At 31.8% G+C, this 16,569-nt stretch overlaps 1 protein-coding gene across 1 annotated transcript in view; it reads right to left on the minus strand.

Annotated features, from left to right (window-relative positions):
• Positions 1-305: 305 nt before the first annotated feature.
• Positions 306-16,569, minus strand: part of NCAM2 (neural cell adhesion molecule 2) — a 381,172-nt gene continuing 364,908 nt past the window's right edge. Inside the window, exons 16-18 of the mRNA XM_084874323.1 lie at positions 6,574-6,778; positions 4,568-4,687; positions 306-1,374 (exon numbers count right to left, since the gene is read on the minus strand). Coding sequence (XP_084730449.1) covers positions 1,266-1,374; positions 4,568-4,687; positions 6,574-6,778 — 434 coding nt within the window. The 3' untranslated portion in view covers positions 306-1,265. The remainder of the gene's footprint in view (positions 1,375-4,567; positions 4,688-6,573; positions 6,779-16,569) is intronic.

A 16,569-nucleotide genomic window follows, 5' to 3' on the forward strand; every position in this document is an offset into this window, starting at 1 on the left:
AGATATAGGCCTGACCAATAAATATTAGAAAGTTTGTGTTGAATAATGCAGGGATTTCTTCAACCAAAGTTGTTTATCAAAATCTTAAAATGACTTCTAGCAACAACATCCAGAATAAAAAGATGATATTAATTCAATTGTTTAGCATTGACACTTTCATGGCATGTTTAAATGTTTAAATGTTAACTTCTAATTCAACCAAACTAAGGATTGTAACTTCCATTAGCCAATTACATTTGTGATTGACCTATAACACTTAAAAAATGAATTTTAAAACAAAGATTATTTAAAACAATGGGGGGGGGATGTATCTGTAGATACGGTTTAAAGTATTGAAATGCTAAAGACCTGTTTTCTGTTAAATTTATTTAAAAGTAAAAGATAATCACATATTTATAAATATATCAAGACAACATTGATATTATTCCCATTTCAATTTACTTTATTACTTGAAGCTGAGGGCAGAAGTCAATCTTATTTTCACTTGCAATACATTTTGTGTATGTGTGTGTGTGTGTGTGTGTGTAATCCACTGTGAGTGAATATGGCATATAGAAAGAGATAAAGATTTACGGAATCTTTCGAATCTAATTTTACATACAACTAATATTCATTCAAGTGGGTAACAATTTTGATCTGGCACTTTAGTTTATCAAAAATCAACATAACAGTAACTTAAAAAACAGTCTTCCAAAGTCTCTATCCATTTCTATATCTGGTAAAGATAGCTAGCTTATTCAAGCCCCGATTCCCTGAAATTCTCCTAAACAGTATAACCTTTATTAAGTGTTCACATCTTCAACTGAAATCCACTTTAATAATCTATTTGCTCAATACAGGATTGAAAACATGCAGGGCTCTCTTTTACAATTAGCTCACAAAGTTTTTTGTTGTTTCCTTTTGTTTTAACACCCATTGGTTTGAGAGATTGTGGTATGAGATAGAGTTCTGAAGGAGAGCACTTTAGCCATCTAATCAATTGCAGTTCTTCAATCATAGAGTCAAATTGATACCCGAGAGTTGGTGCCAGTTAGGTCTCTATATAGAATTTCTTAACAAAATAAACGACAATAACAACAACAACAACAGCAACAACAGAGGAAATGGACCATGGGCAGGAGTATTTGATCATATGTATATGTGTACAAGCTATTCCAAGCTAGAAGTTTCCCAAGAAATTAAGGTCAATGGAATAGTTTTGGTCATAGGGTCACTGCAATCCAAATGCTCTTTGTAGCATTGTTCCTGCCTCTGCAAGTTCAGTGTTATGCTTTGCTGTCATCTTCTTTTGATTGGATGTCATTAGAAACCTTAATTTCTATAGTTTCTGGATTTAGGACTTCTTTCCCATTCTCTTCTTTTAAAGGCAATTTTCTGGAAGAAAATGTAGAAAAAATAAACTTCATGTGTTGAGACACTTTATGTAAGATGCCTTAATGTTATGTTGCTGTTTTGTAGAAGGTAATATGTTACAATTGCTAGAATAAAATAATCAGATTTTGTTAAAGTATTACCAAATTGACAAAATATAATTTAAAAGGGAATAGAGCACATTGCCCACAGTAAAAATGTGGTGTGATGAACAATGATAAAGGAAATAATATATTTGTAAATTTATATACACCAAATCATTTGTTATAGGTGGCTTAGATTTGAAAATGAATTGATAATATTAAAATATAATTCAGTGTTTTAGAATGTAAAAAGGTCAAAACTTTTTCATATGTCCACTAGATGATTTACTAGGACTTAAAATTTTTTCTAGTGAAAACCATCAATAGTTGCTGCCATATTCTGTTACATTAATCGGAAGCTAGATGAATAGGCAATATTCTTCGCAACTTAATGCAAATAAATGTATTTCAGAGCTTTCTTACATTTTTATATTTACTGCTTTTTTTACTTGATCTCTATTCACTATTATTTTATTTTTACTTGCTTATCATTTATAAACATTTTGCAGAGTTGTTTCCAATGGTTATCTATGATGCAATAACAAACTTCCTCCCCCCCAACATTAACATATTTATCAATTTTTTCAGGGTTAAAGTTTACACAGAATGATTTAAAACTACTCCATAAAGTACATAATTTTCCAACCACTATGCTGTACATCTGAAACTAATACAAAATAATATTGAATGTAAACAGTAATTGAAAAATTATATATATATATATATATTTAAAAAGCCATCAGGGTAAAAATTAGAGAAACAAATAAAAATAATTTAGTATGTCACTTTTAAAATATTATGTTCTGATCACTGACTCTTCATGGGATATATTCTAAAGAGTAAAAGGATTACAACTTCATCATTAATTTCAGTTAGTGTGTGTTATCATTCACAACTTTTTTATTTTTAATATGTTCTTATTCATTTTGGAGAGGAAGACAGAGAGAGATTGAAACATCAATGATGAGAGAAAATCATTAATGGGCTGCCTCCTGCATGCCCCACACTGGGACCAAACCTGCAACCCTAACTGGTAATGGAACCATGACCTCTTGGCTCAGAGGTCAATGCTCAACCACCAAGCCATGCCAGCCAGGCATGGCTTTTATCGCTTAATTTTAAGACAATTTCATGAATCTTGTGATGACAATGAATCAAGATTTTTGCGTTTTCTTTTGTTACTACTCTTAAGTTCAGTGGTTTATTATTACATTTTGTGCACATAGTTTTGGGAGTAATTTTTTTCTCCCTTGACAAAAATATTTTTTCTACATCTAAAGAATTAAGTTACAAATAGAATTCCAATTCACCATTTTGACTTTAAATTCACTGATTTATGGGAGAGTGAAAGCTACTATAATGGTTTCCTGGGATTTATTTGCAATTTATTTTATATTTTAGAATGAATAGATAATCCATTTTATTCTGAAGACAAAAGCTACCATATGAAAACTAATCTGTCAAAAATAATTCGTAGGCAAAATCTAGTAAGATCTATTTCTGGAAATGAGGTAGCATCTACTCTGTACCTGCAGACCAGGTACATTATAAACAGTGCAGTCATAATTCTTCTTTTCTCCAATCCCCAACTAACTGAAAACATTGACAATAAAATATTGTGAAAACAAGAGGTCATTTTAGCATCAAAACATACAAAAATTTAATGCTGCCATGGGAAGTTAGGATAGGCTTAATATATCTCTAATTCAAAGAACTATGTTATTGAGTTTGTAATTAACTAGAGTTTTCTACTAAATATTGAAATGTTTATTTTTGCATATATAAAGATTATGTTTATGGTAAATTTAAAAAGATTACTCTTAATGATATAGTTTTTTTGTTGAGTATTTTATCTATGATTGAGTCCCAGAGTAGTTATTAAATCATCTTTTTGTTTTTGTTTCCTAGATTGTTTTAAATATATGACTGTCATATGCAAGGGTATTTTCTTAACTCATTTTCATGGCCATCCATATAATATTATGATAATGAATGCACAGGAATTTGTTTTGGGGGAAATATTTTGCTTCATTGAAACATTTATAACTTCTGAAGAAGAGACAATCAAATTCACCTTGTGCCTGCTAATTCTAATAGAGGTAACTTGAAATCAGAATGTAATACTTCTAAATGAAATCACTAAAAACATCCTGATGCTTCATATGAAAAAAAATAACTACATAATAGTACATTGTATTAGCTTATTTTTAAATTACTCATTACAATCCCTTGAGAACAGATAGAGGGGATTTCTGAAACAAACTGTTTTCATCAGCTCTGATAAAATTCAGAATTTGATTTAGGATGAGAAGCCTAACTCAGGTTTTTTTCTGCAAGGAAATGTTACTTGATAAAGAAAAAGGAATTTTTGTTTTGTAAAACAATGAAATTTAAGAGTCATTTGGGTGAGAAGTATTTCAAGAATGGTATGATAATCATGGTTTTGTTGTAAAATATTACTCTTGCTACATATTAATACTGCCTTTGGTTTGAATCATTTTGATATTTATGTACATGAACTTAGACTCATGTTCATAATAATTAAAGGCTCAGTTAAAATACCTGCTATGGGTTTAGTGGATTTATGGTGGATGCAAAAAGAAGTAAATAACATAATTTTGAATAGAGATCAAGCACCATTTACAATGTAAATATTAACATGAGAGTTTAACAGTATGTTTTCCTGCTCTTTACAAATATTCTTTTTAAGAGTATTTTGTATATTTATTACTACATATTGCTATTATAAACTGTCATATTTATATTCAAAACAATGATTAATTTCTAGACATGTATGTATTTCAGTAAAGTCTATCACATTTTCAAAGCATAACTTTCTTAGAGAGTGAGGTTAATGCAAAAATATGTCTTTTTGACATTCTTATATAAAATTTAAGCATATGTTTCAATTGTAGATTTCCCCTGACATTGATACAAATATTTTATATGAAATTTCTGAAGAGGAAATGGATTTTAGATAGTCACATGAAGTTTCATAGAAAAACAACTATTTTTCACAAATGATCACATTTATAAATATTTACTAAAAATAACACTGTGTTATAAATTTACAAATACTTATCCAAAATTATTAAGCATTTCAATCTACGTACTCAGGTTCTGTTAGTGGTGTGGTTTCATTTGGCTCATTTACTGGGCTTCCATCTTCATGATTGGTAATTCTTTCATCCTCTGTTCTCATCTCCACTATTGGCTCTTTTGATCCATCCTTCCTACAAAGAAGAAGAAGGAGGAGGAGGTGGAAGAGGAGGAGGAGAAGAAGAAGAAGAAGAAGAAAACAAATATTACCCACATATTGTAAAAAATGATGCATCAGAGTTATATTTGTATATTTCTAATGTAAATATGAATTATTATGTAATATATGATTTTCTCAACATGTAAAAAGTAAAGAAACTAAGTTTGGTAATACTTATTTAGTTAATCAGACATTGTAAAAGCACAGCATGTTCTTATGAAGAAAACAAAATATATTGAATAGAGAATTGATCCCAGTATATTTACACACATTAATATCCAATTCAAATGTGAAATAGAGCCTAATTTCTGTTTGTTCTTTGCTATGTTCTGTGCCCAACAATTAAGCAGGTGGCATTTTGATTGCAAATTGAATCTATTTTATTTGAATTGAAAATGTAAGCTTTCTAATTTAGCATCTCTTGAAGTGAAAAAAAATCTAGACAGTGTATCCATGGGAAATGGTTACAAACAAATTAGAAATACTAAAATAGGCATGGAGATAAAAAAGAATATAGCCATGCATAATGAATTTTTCCAGATCCCAAAGCCTAGACCGTAACTTATCAGACCATATATGCCTAAATGTATGCAAAAAAAACCAACATAAAGAACAATAAAAAGAATTAATTACTCTTATAATTTGAGATTTGATACAAATTTATCTAATGACCACAAAGCAGAAATCAGTATTAAAACCTCTTAAATACTCTTTCATGACATTTTCTATAAAATTCAGCTCTGCATATTTTCTCAGAATTCATATTTTTCTAAGTAAATGAAATGCCACAGAGAACTCCAAATTATAATATATAGTCATCTTTCTTTTTGTTTTGTTTTTATTTTTATTGGCTTCCAAAGGGGAGTTTAAGGTCAAAAGGAGTTTCGGGTGTGCCCAGATCCTATTCATCAAAATCTGAGTAGTCATCTTTTGATCAAAATTTGGAGGAGTAAATTCAGTCCATGTAATAAGGCATTGCATAGAACATACATTTTATATACAGACAATCTTAAAACTTGCATGCAGTCACTTCTTAAAATTGTTGGCATTGATACAATTTATGTTAACTCAGTTTAACTTAGTTTGTAATTTAGGTTACTGTTGATGCCAGTCTTTTATTCAATATAAACTGAGAAATGGTGGGAAAAAGCATAACCAAAAGTAATTCTATGATCCTCTATATCTGTCTATCTATTTATTATCTATCTATCTATCTATCTATCTATCTATCTATATCTATCAATCATCATCATCTCCTTGTTTATCTACCTCTCAATATTTAATTCATGGCACCTGGCCAGATAGTTCAGTTGGTTAGAGTGTCATCCTAATATTTCAGGATTTCAGTTTCAATACCCATACAGGGCACAATGAATGCATACGTAAGTGGAACAACAAATTAATGTTTCCCACTCTCCCTTTCTTTCTCTCAAATCAATGAATCAAACTTTTTTTAAAAATTTAAATCATGACAGTAATTTTTTACCATGGATTCCATTTTAAGGTTTATTTAATATATATATTTGTATTGATTTCAGAAAGGAAGGGAGAGGGAGAGAGAGAAACATCAATATTGAAAATCATTGATTTGCTGCTTCCTGCATGCCCCCAACTAAAGATTGAGCCTGCACAGGGGCAGGTTTATTTTTTAATATAGCAGTCTGTTTACAAAGTCATTTGGCTCTAAGACGTTGTGTTTAAGGTCTTACAGATTTAAGGTCCAGAAAGCAACCGGATTGATGCCCAGTGGTTTCATTGTTAAACTCCCCTGTGCTGGAAAAACAAAGCCCTGAAGAAAGCACTCAAGCTTGACCTTGGCATTCCGTTACTGTGTTGTGTCTGCAGATGTCTGTTACTCACAGATAGGCAGCTTTTCCTTCTTCCAGTTCTTTACTCTTGCCACTGGAGCCACTTTTCTTCCCGCACATTCTCCTGGTGATGCACATCAGTAACCCACATTGTCGAATAAAGAAGCAGCTGACATCGGTGACCACAAGGATCAGCAAGAGTGCGGCAACTCCCAGGCCAATGACTGCTCCAAGCCCAAGGCCATTAAAAAGTGTGTCTTTAAAAAAAATAACAATAATATAATTTTACTAAAGTTCACACTAGAAAAGATTAGAAAGTTACTTCAAAAATAAATGTTATTGGATCGTCAACTAAAAATAAGAAAGAAGGGATAGCCCAGCCAGCTTGGCTGAGCATTGACCTATGAACCAAGTGGTCATGGTTCAATTCCTGTTCCCGGCACATGCCCAGGTTGTGGGCTCTATCCCCATTGTGGGGTCTGCAGGAGGCGTCCAATCGATGATTCTCTCTCATCATTGATGTTTCTATCTCTTTCTCCCTCTGCCTTTCTGTCTCTCTGAAATCAATAAATAATACATTTAAAAAAAAAAAAAGAAAGAAAGAAAGAAGGAATAGTTCCTAGAAGACTTCAGTGTCATGGCTTTTGAGAGGTAGTCTCTGGTTTTCAAACAATGTTTTAAGCAACTGACACAGTAGTGATTTGAACTACTTTTTACAAATTTATTTTAGATGAAAAACTCTTAAGTAATTCTTTTCTACAAAAGCCTTCTTGATTCCCTGTGGGAAAGATAATGAATAGTATCATATCTGTAGCTGTATTCTATCAGAAAGTCAGAGCCATTAATAGATCATCACTTTTTAAAAAGGAAAATGTAGTCAAAACTCCTGTAAAGAAAAAAAAAGGGTTAAATAAATGTTCTTTATAGAATTATTTTAGTGTTAAGATTTAAATTTGAAAATGATGGCTTCAAGCACTTTGTGTTGAAAGAGAATGTTTTTAAAAATATCTGTGTATGTGTATTTTAAAAATCATTCTTTTGGAATAAATGTGTACTTGTATTTTTGTAGTTAATATTTTAATAGATTATATTAGACGAGGCAAACATAACAGATTTATGGTACTTATGATGTTTCTGAAGGTAGGACATGTTGGGAATCACTCTTCCTTGGTATGTATTTGCAAGAAATCTCAGAAGCTATACCGAGGCTATCCATGAAAAAGGTGATTGGAAATGGGATGGAATATGCTAAGTGATGAAGGGATGAGTATAGCAAAAATAAATCTAGTGTTGCATGTCTGTGATTGAATATGGGGGTAGACTACACAACTATAACCATATAGATAGAAAAATAAGCACAATGGGAAGAAACCAGAATAAATTGATGATATTGTGTTATCTAAAGGGAAAATAGAGGGTCATATAGGACAATTTTATAGAATTATTCAGATTCTTAATATGATTATGTTCAAATTTGTTTGCATAACATTATAAAATTATAATTTCCTTTTAATGATAATAAAGAAATGTATAGCCCAGATCATAATGGCATGCTTACTAAGTAATTTATGTTGAACACAGGTGAAAGACATAGAAACAGATATAAATTTGAGGTTTTTAAATAATTATATGTTTTTCTAAGTACATTTTTTAAAACTTAGGTCAAACATTTTATTAATGTCTCAAAGACATCTGTATCCAAAGTTATTCTAACTTTGAATTTACCTTCTGAGCCAATCTTTAATATACCACACATTTTTAAAAAAATATATATTTTATTGATTTTTTACAGAGAGGAAGGGAGAGGGATAGAGAGCTAGAAACATCGATGAGAGAGAAACATTGACTAGCTGCCTTTTGCACACCCCCTACTGGGGATGTGCCTGCAACCAAGGTACATGCCCTGGACCAGAATCGAACCTGGGACCTTTCAGTCCTCAGACTGACGCTCTATCCACTGAGGCAAACCGGTTTTGGCAATACATCACACTTTTTGAATGCTAATATATTTTTGTACAGATTGACTAAGTCCCTTGTCAACATTCACTTTATCAGTAGTAGTTTTGGCTCTACTGCACCTGATTCAGCAACCAAAGTTCAAAAAAGAATAGTTGAAAATATATGTTCAATTGGACTTTTGCTCCTGTGGATATATTCACTCTATGACCTTTGTGCTTTCAAGTAGTATTTGTAAGCAATAAATCTTACATATCAATGATGATATATCTGGTCCATTATAGGCATCCCCATTTCATTTTTCAAAGTATGAAGTCTGGCTTTGTACTTAAATGCACTGGATGTGGTGTCAGAAAATCCTGATTCCATCACTTAAGGCTGAGATGCCTCCTTGTTAAAATAGGGACAGCGATAAAAAAAAAACAACCACCGCCACGAACTGGGTCATGGATTATGAAAAGTTTGTTGTGAATAGGCTATTTGGCACTTCTAGCACTTACTGTCCATCACTAAGTAAACAATAAACAAATATTTAAAGTTATTTTTATTATTTTAGTATTATAAAATTCTAGAAAATGCAGTTTTGGTGAAAAAAAATAGAGAATCTATAATTTAATTTATCTGTAATATTTCTTCCATTGGCAACCAACAGTATCTTTCATTAAGCACTGATTAGTCTCTTGAAAATATAATCACTATTTTAATGACTTAGATTTAGCTAGCTAGCTTTTAAATGATAAATATTTTTACTTGTGACTTTTTAGAATTAAACAGTAAATTGATCTGCTTTACTTGCATCTTTATAAAAAAATACTCTTACATTTTATTTGTAAATTACCCTATAGCAAAGGAATATTGATGTTAAAAGCTATTTTTAAAAAATATATTTTATTGATTTTTTACAGAGAGGAAGGGAGAGAGATAGAGAGCTAGAAACGTCGATGAGAGAGAAACATCGACCAGCTGCCTCTTGCACACCCCCCACCGGGGATGTGCCCGCAACCAAGATACATACTCTTGACCAGAATCGAACCTGGGACCTTTCAGTCCGCAGACCGACGCTCTACCACTGAACCAAACCGGCTTCGGCCTATTTTTGTTTTGTTTTTAATTATTTTTTTATTGATTAAGGTATTAGATGTGTCCACACCCCCCTACCTGATTCTCTTACATGTCCTCACCCCCCTGCTGTCTCTGTCCATTGGTTATGCTTATATGCATGCATACAAGTCTTTTGGTAACAAAATTATATATTTTAACTTAAATTTTTTAAAAAAAAGGTTATTTGAAGCTATTTTTATGAAAAACCAAATGTATTTCTGTCATTGAATAGGGTGGAATGATCATTAAATATGTTTTTGTTATAAGTATTTAAGTTTTTTAAGATAACGTGTTTTTATTTCTTTTAAAAGTCATCTTATGGACATATTTAAATATGTATCCTCATATCCCATAACACAATAACTATGAAAGATAAATTTTCATTTTTTTTGTTTTGTTTTTTTCTACCACCAATTTATTTTGGTGTGAAAGTACTTATTTCTCTTTGGATTTTTCATTTAAAAATCTAAAAAAAAAAAAAAAAAAGAACCATAATCAAAATTATATCACTAGATTCTAATACACACAATAAAGGAAAAATGATAATATTTTTGTTTTATTCTTTACTTTTAAGTCTATTGGGGTGGCACTGGTTAATAAGATTACATAGGTTTCAAGTGTACCTTTTTCTGTTATATGATCTGTATATTGCATTGTGTGCCAGCCATCCAAAGTCGCATTATCTTCTGTCACCATATATTTGGCCTTCTTTATCCTTTATCATTCCTCTAGGGGCTTAGTCACAAGGAACAACAACAGCCTGTAATTATTGGACTCGAGAGTCTAACCCCTTCTCTCTGGTAACCACCATACTGTTTAAATCTTCATCTATAAGTTTTATTTTTATATCCCACATATGCAAAATAAGTCCGTCGAAAAACTAAGATCCATATGGTTTTACACATTTGTAGGATAAAGTTTTTATATTAACAAGGATAAACAGTTAATAGTGAAGGTTTTTATAAGAGTATGGAAATATCCTTGCATTACAGAAGGCTCATTTAGGGTAAATCATACTTTTAAAAGAAAACACATTGTGCTAACTTAATAACCAATAATCATCCCTAAGAATTTCACATAGTTTCTTGTATTATGTAAGACAAGCTGATTTTCTAAATCACCTGCTACTCAAGATATAGTAATTATCTTAAATTTATAAATTAAATTATTTTTCTGTGATATTTTCCCTAGGATCCTCAAGTCAACAAAAAATAGGAAAGTGTAGTAAAAGAGCCAAAATATATAAAATGAGGCTAGAGTCCAGACTGGACCAACAAAATACAATATATTTTTAAAATACTTTAAAAAATTTAATAAACTTCCCAGATTTTAAAATAGTAGGGATGATTGGCCAGTGTTGCCTAGTGATTGAGCATTGACCCATGAACAGGATGTCACAGTTTGATTCCTGGTCAGGGCATATTGCCCAGGTTTGGGCTCAACCCCAGTAGAGGCAGCCAATTGATCAATGTTTCTCTCTCATTGGTGTTTCTATCTTTCCCTCTCACTTTCTCTCTCTGAAATAAATAAAACACATGGTATTTAAAAAATAGTAGGGATATTGAAAATAAAATGTAATCACAATATCTCTACAGAAAAGACAAAGGTGCAAACCTTACATTTCTTGATATAACCACTTGTCAAGAAAATAAATAATAGTCTCTGACCCTGTAGAGTTTTCTAAAGAAATGCCTTATTATCCTATATAATAAAAGCCTAATCGACTGAACAGAGGAATGACTGGTGGAATGACTAGTCACTATGATGTACACTGACCACCTGGGGGTAGATGGTCAATGCAGGAACTGCCTCCAGCTTACAGGCCCCAGGCCAGCCAAGGCAGGTGTGAGTGCCCCGCCTACCCCATCACTCCACCAATTGCCACGGATTGGCCTTGATCACTGTCTAGGCCTAGAGACCCTACCCTTGCATACATTTTGTGCACTGGGCCTCTAGTATATTTACGAACCTTTTTATTTCCAACAAGGTGTACTGAATCTCCTAAACAGAACCCAAATCCGATTAAGATTTGTCTTTGGACTTGTCTTTTCTCAGTTAAACTAAAGGGGAATCAGGCATACATATAAAGGCCGTATTTATATGTTTTAGATATTTTAAAAATATAATTCCAAATATCTGTCTTCCATATATTTGAAACAACAAGGTTTACATATTACCTTGGCAGGTATCATTAAAAATAGAAAAAAGAAAATAAAAAATCTGATTAATGTGTTATAAAATTCTCTATTAAAAACAGAAATGTTAAAAACCATTGATATTAGTAATCTGTGCACAATGTCATGCTATTTCCATCACTCTAAATACCACATTTCTCTTCTGTGTCATGACTAGGAGCCTCTGGAATTTATGGTACGTGGTGCTCATTCCTGAATTGATTGATGCATGCAATTTTGATCCACATCTCATTTTGCTGTTTGAAACAAATGTTTGAACTTCTGAGGTTTCTAATGTCTGTTCAATGCTCTTTCTTTCTTTCTTTTTTTAAATCCTTACTGGAGGATGTTTTTCCGTTGATTTTTTCAGAGAGGAAAACACAGAGAGATGCCGAAGTGAGAGAACACATCCATTTGCTGCCTCCTTCAATTGCCCTGACGAGGGCCTGGCCAGGAGGATGCTGCAGCCGCACTAAGTGCCCTTGACCAGAATTGAACCCAGAATGCTACAGTCCGCAGGTCGATACTCTATCCGCTGAGCCAAACCAGCAAGGGCTGCTCAATACTGTTTAACTGTATTAATTAGAAATGACAAAATCATTGTAAGTTGTATTAGTAAAAATGATTAGAAATACAATTTTTCATTAATTAAAAAAATTAAAAATAGCACCATTTATCCCATATATGCCCTCTTCCACCTACATTCACCCCTACCTCACAAAATAAGTAAATAAATATCTATATCTATATCTATATCTATATGTATCTGTATTTATATCTATCTATTAATATATCTATATCTAATCTATACCTATATCTATCTATATGTATATCTATCTATCATCTATCTATTTATCTATCTATATATTATCTATCTATCTATCTATCTATCTATCTATCTATCTATCTATTTAAAAACCTAAGCAACTGTTAAGATGGATAACCTGGATGACTAGATGGTCGCTATGATGCACACTGACCACCAGGGACAGATGCACAACACAGGAGCAGCCCCCTGGTGGTCAGTGCGCTCCCAAAGCCAAGCTCCCATGATCCTTCTCCCTCACACCCCTAGCTGCCCTGATTGACTGGGAGGGACTCCACCATGCACAAATTCATGCACTAGGCCTCTAGTAATAGATTAAAAAGTCTTTCTTATAAAAAGCAAAAATCAATTAGCAAACTCAAGTTTAAGTATGATTAGATTTTACATTCTTTTTCTCCTCTAAGCCACTTTTTTTCTTTACTATTTCCCCATACAACTAGAGAAATATTGAGTATATCCTCCTAAGACAGGTGTTTTTGAAAAATTAGAAAATTAGTACTATTTCATCATATTTATACTTTGAAAAGTGCAAAGTACAACTAAAACATAAAAATTAGAAAGATGATATAAAATAAATATTAGTGGAAATTCTAATTTTTAAAATAGTCACAGTAATATTGTTCACTTATTTTGTGTCCAACACACAATACCACTATTGGATATATTTAAATAATTATAATTTCATTGTTTCATTTTTTATTAAATGTATGTACAACTCTTATGTATTCCAACCAAAATATTATTTGATAATCAAAATAGTAACATTGTTTATTATTTGTTTATAGTATCATCTGTTAAAAAAATAGATCTCTACTTTTAGCTCAAAACTTCCTAGATTTTAGCAAGTATGTTTAGTTGCTAAGTATTTATTTGAATATTACTAATATTCATGTATGTCAATGCACAAAATAATTATAAATACCTATTTAAGTTTTAAAAGTGTTTTTTATGATTGCTGTTTATTAATAAATTATCTCAGGAAGGCCTCATTAAGGTTGAGATCATTTTTTAAAGATCATTTTAATTCTTTTAGTTTTATCTGTACATTTCACTGTAACCAGAACTTAACACATTCTTATTCATATAATAAATTATATTTTTTGGTCCCATCCTTACTCTATAAGTCAAATTCAAATCTTTCTTGACTGATGCTGAAATGAATAAACACAAGATAATTATTAATAATGCTCTAATTGTCTCTGATAGGTGACATTAACTTTGCTCAGTTTGGGGAAAAGAATATACATATTCTTTATTTGGTATTCTCATCTTCTCTAATTCATTTTGTCTTTTTTAATTTACTAAAAATCAAAGGCTCCTCCCTACAAAACAATAAAACTACATCTTTTGTGTTCTAATCTCTTATTCTGTTACCTATTAGTTTCCTTATGTACAGCTCATAGAGTTCATGAGATTAAAAAACAACACACAAACATTTACAACATTTAACTTCCTGACAAAATACACTTATTAGTGACATTTTAAGTTCACTTGAATTCATATTATTCAGATATTTGACTGTTGCCTGAAGTAGCAGAATGAAAATTGTGTGGCTATAACATGTAATCTCATGCATTTTTCAATAAACAATTTAAAGAAAAAGGTATGTGATGCTAGTAGTCTGTGATGGCTGTGAAATGAGTACTTTATAAGTGAAGAGAAAACCTCAGAGTCTTTTATAAGGGACTGCATTTCAAAAAAGATTTCTTAGAATGTTAAAATAAAAAAAAAATCTTTAAAAATACAGGGGTTGGCAAAAGTTGGTTTACACTTGTTTATATAAAAAATAAATGCAGATTATAGTTATGCCAGTAGCTTTATTAACTCAAAAGAATATCACAATGGCAAAAAGAAAGCCTGCTTTTGCCCACTTTTGTATATTAAAATCAAAATTGAGCTCTAATCATGAAAAAGTACATAATTCTATAAAATTATACTGGTTAACAAGAGCTTTGTGAGTAGGAGGCATTTTTAGATTTTAGGATCCATAATTTGCTGTGTTTTAAATGAACATGTACTGAGTTCAATGGAGCTCTTTATTAAAGTTCATGTTGGAGAATAATACTCTGTGGAAGTTCATTTTATATAATTGTCTAGCTTTTATATCCCTTGACGATACCATTTGTAGAATCCACATACTAATTTAGGAATTAGAAATTTTCAGATTTTAAAAATTATAAGCAGAATTTATCAATTATATTTCAACATTACTCAAATAGATCAATAAGGCCTAGTGTTGTTATTGCATGTGTTTTAAATTCTTTATATATTTTTACAATGTGGTAATGTTTTTCCTAAGTATACTCAGTTAAACAATATTAATATAGACAGTCTATTGCTTAGTACCAAATTTGTTTTCATAACAACCTATCAAATGTTCTGTTACATGTATAACTATACCTTTTTATTTTTTTTAAATAAACTCAGTGGGAATTCAAAAATTTCTTCCAAAATTTCTTCCTCTTCAAAATATTAAGAGGTATTTTTGGGGAGAAGGTAGAGCATTAATGAAGTGTTGATAAACCAGATATCTTTGTTATTGTAAATCCTCACCTGAGGATATTTTTTCCATCATTGCTTCTTAGAGAGAGGGGTGGAGGAAGAGGAAAGGAGAGAGAGAGAGAGGGAGGGAAGGAAGGAGAGAAAGAGAGAGAGAAGGAGAGAGGAGAGAAAGAGAGAGAGAGAGAGAGAGAATTGATGAGAAGGAGGCCTATCAACTGATTGCCTCCTGCACATGTCCCTGGGGTGGGTAGCTAACCTGCAACCATGCCTTTGACCAGGAATTTAACCCTCGACCCTTTGGGCATAGGCCAAGGCTCTAAACACTGAGGCACACTGGCCAGGGCCAGACATTTTTCTACTGTATGATTTGTGCAAAGAAAAAGTGGCTAATTGAAGACCTCAGGCTTAATAATTAAAAGGGATTGTAAATATATATATTACATAAATAGCATTTATAATTTTTAAAACTATACTTCTTTCTGAATGTGTTTTCCTATATATGCTTGTTAACAAAGGCATAATTACCGTATTTTCCAGCGTATAAGACGACCCCTAATTTTACAGTTAAAACATAGTTTAGGCCTATATTTGCTGTATAAGACTACCCCCCACTTCCGAGGCAACACTAGTTCTTTTTTTAATAGACCACCTCTCTGACTCTGGCCAATCTGAGCAGGCTTTTTACTAGAACACAGTGTAGCTTCGGGTACAGAACATGTATAATTTGCATGCATAAAAAGCCTGCTCAGATTGGCCAGAGTCAGAGAGGCGGTCTATTAAAAAAAGAACTGGTGTTACCTCGAAATTGGGGGGTAGTCTTATACAGCAAATATAGGCCTAAACCTATGTTTTAACTGTAAAATTAGGGGGTCGTCTTATACGCCAGAAAATACGGTACACATTGAACATATTTTCAAAAGATCTTCTGGTCCTTTGATATTATAAAAATGATGTATCTTTTTTTTGTTCAGGAATAAATTGGTAAAAATGTGTGATCATCCTTTAATTTATCACAATGTTATTGAACAACTCTATCAAGCAGGTATTAGGATAAAATAAGAAAAAGACCAAGTGCTTTCTTCTTTGGAGGCTCATAATATATTGGGAGGGCTGAGTAAGGCATAATTTAGAAACTAAAATTCAGTGTAATTGATTGCTTTCCTAATAGTTAACAACACTGTGACCTGAGCAGATAGGTGGAAGAAGCATATAAGTTAAAGGTTAGTGATCAAGGAAGGATGATAAAGAAGATAACATTTGAGTTGGTGTTGAAGGAGTTTTTCATACGATGAGAGGAGTGTATTTCAGTCAGAACATGGCATGAGCAAAAATGGAGATGTATGAAAGAAAATATATGATATTCTGAAATTAGAAGGCATACTTGGATATTAGAGATAAGATTTTGGATTGATTTGCAGGATGGGGTTTATTAAGTGATAAGTTATGTTAAAGAGGATGGACCTTTCAACTGAATAAACAAACAAGTAAG

The sequence above is a fragment of the Pipistrellus hanaki genome (assembly GCF_964339955.1).
Source record: "Pipistrellus hanaki genome assembly, chromosome: 2".
NCBI lineage: Eukaryota > Metazoa > Chordata > Mammalia > Chiroptera > Vespertilionidae > Pipistrellus > Pipistrellus hanaki.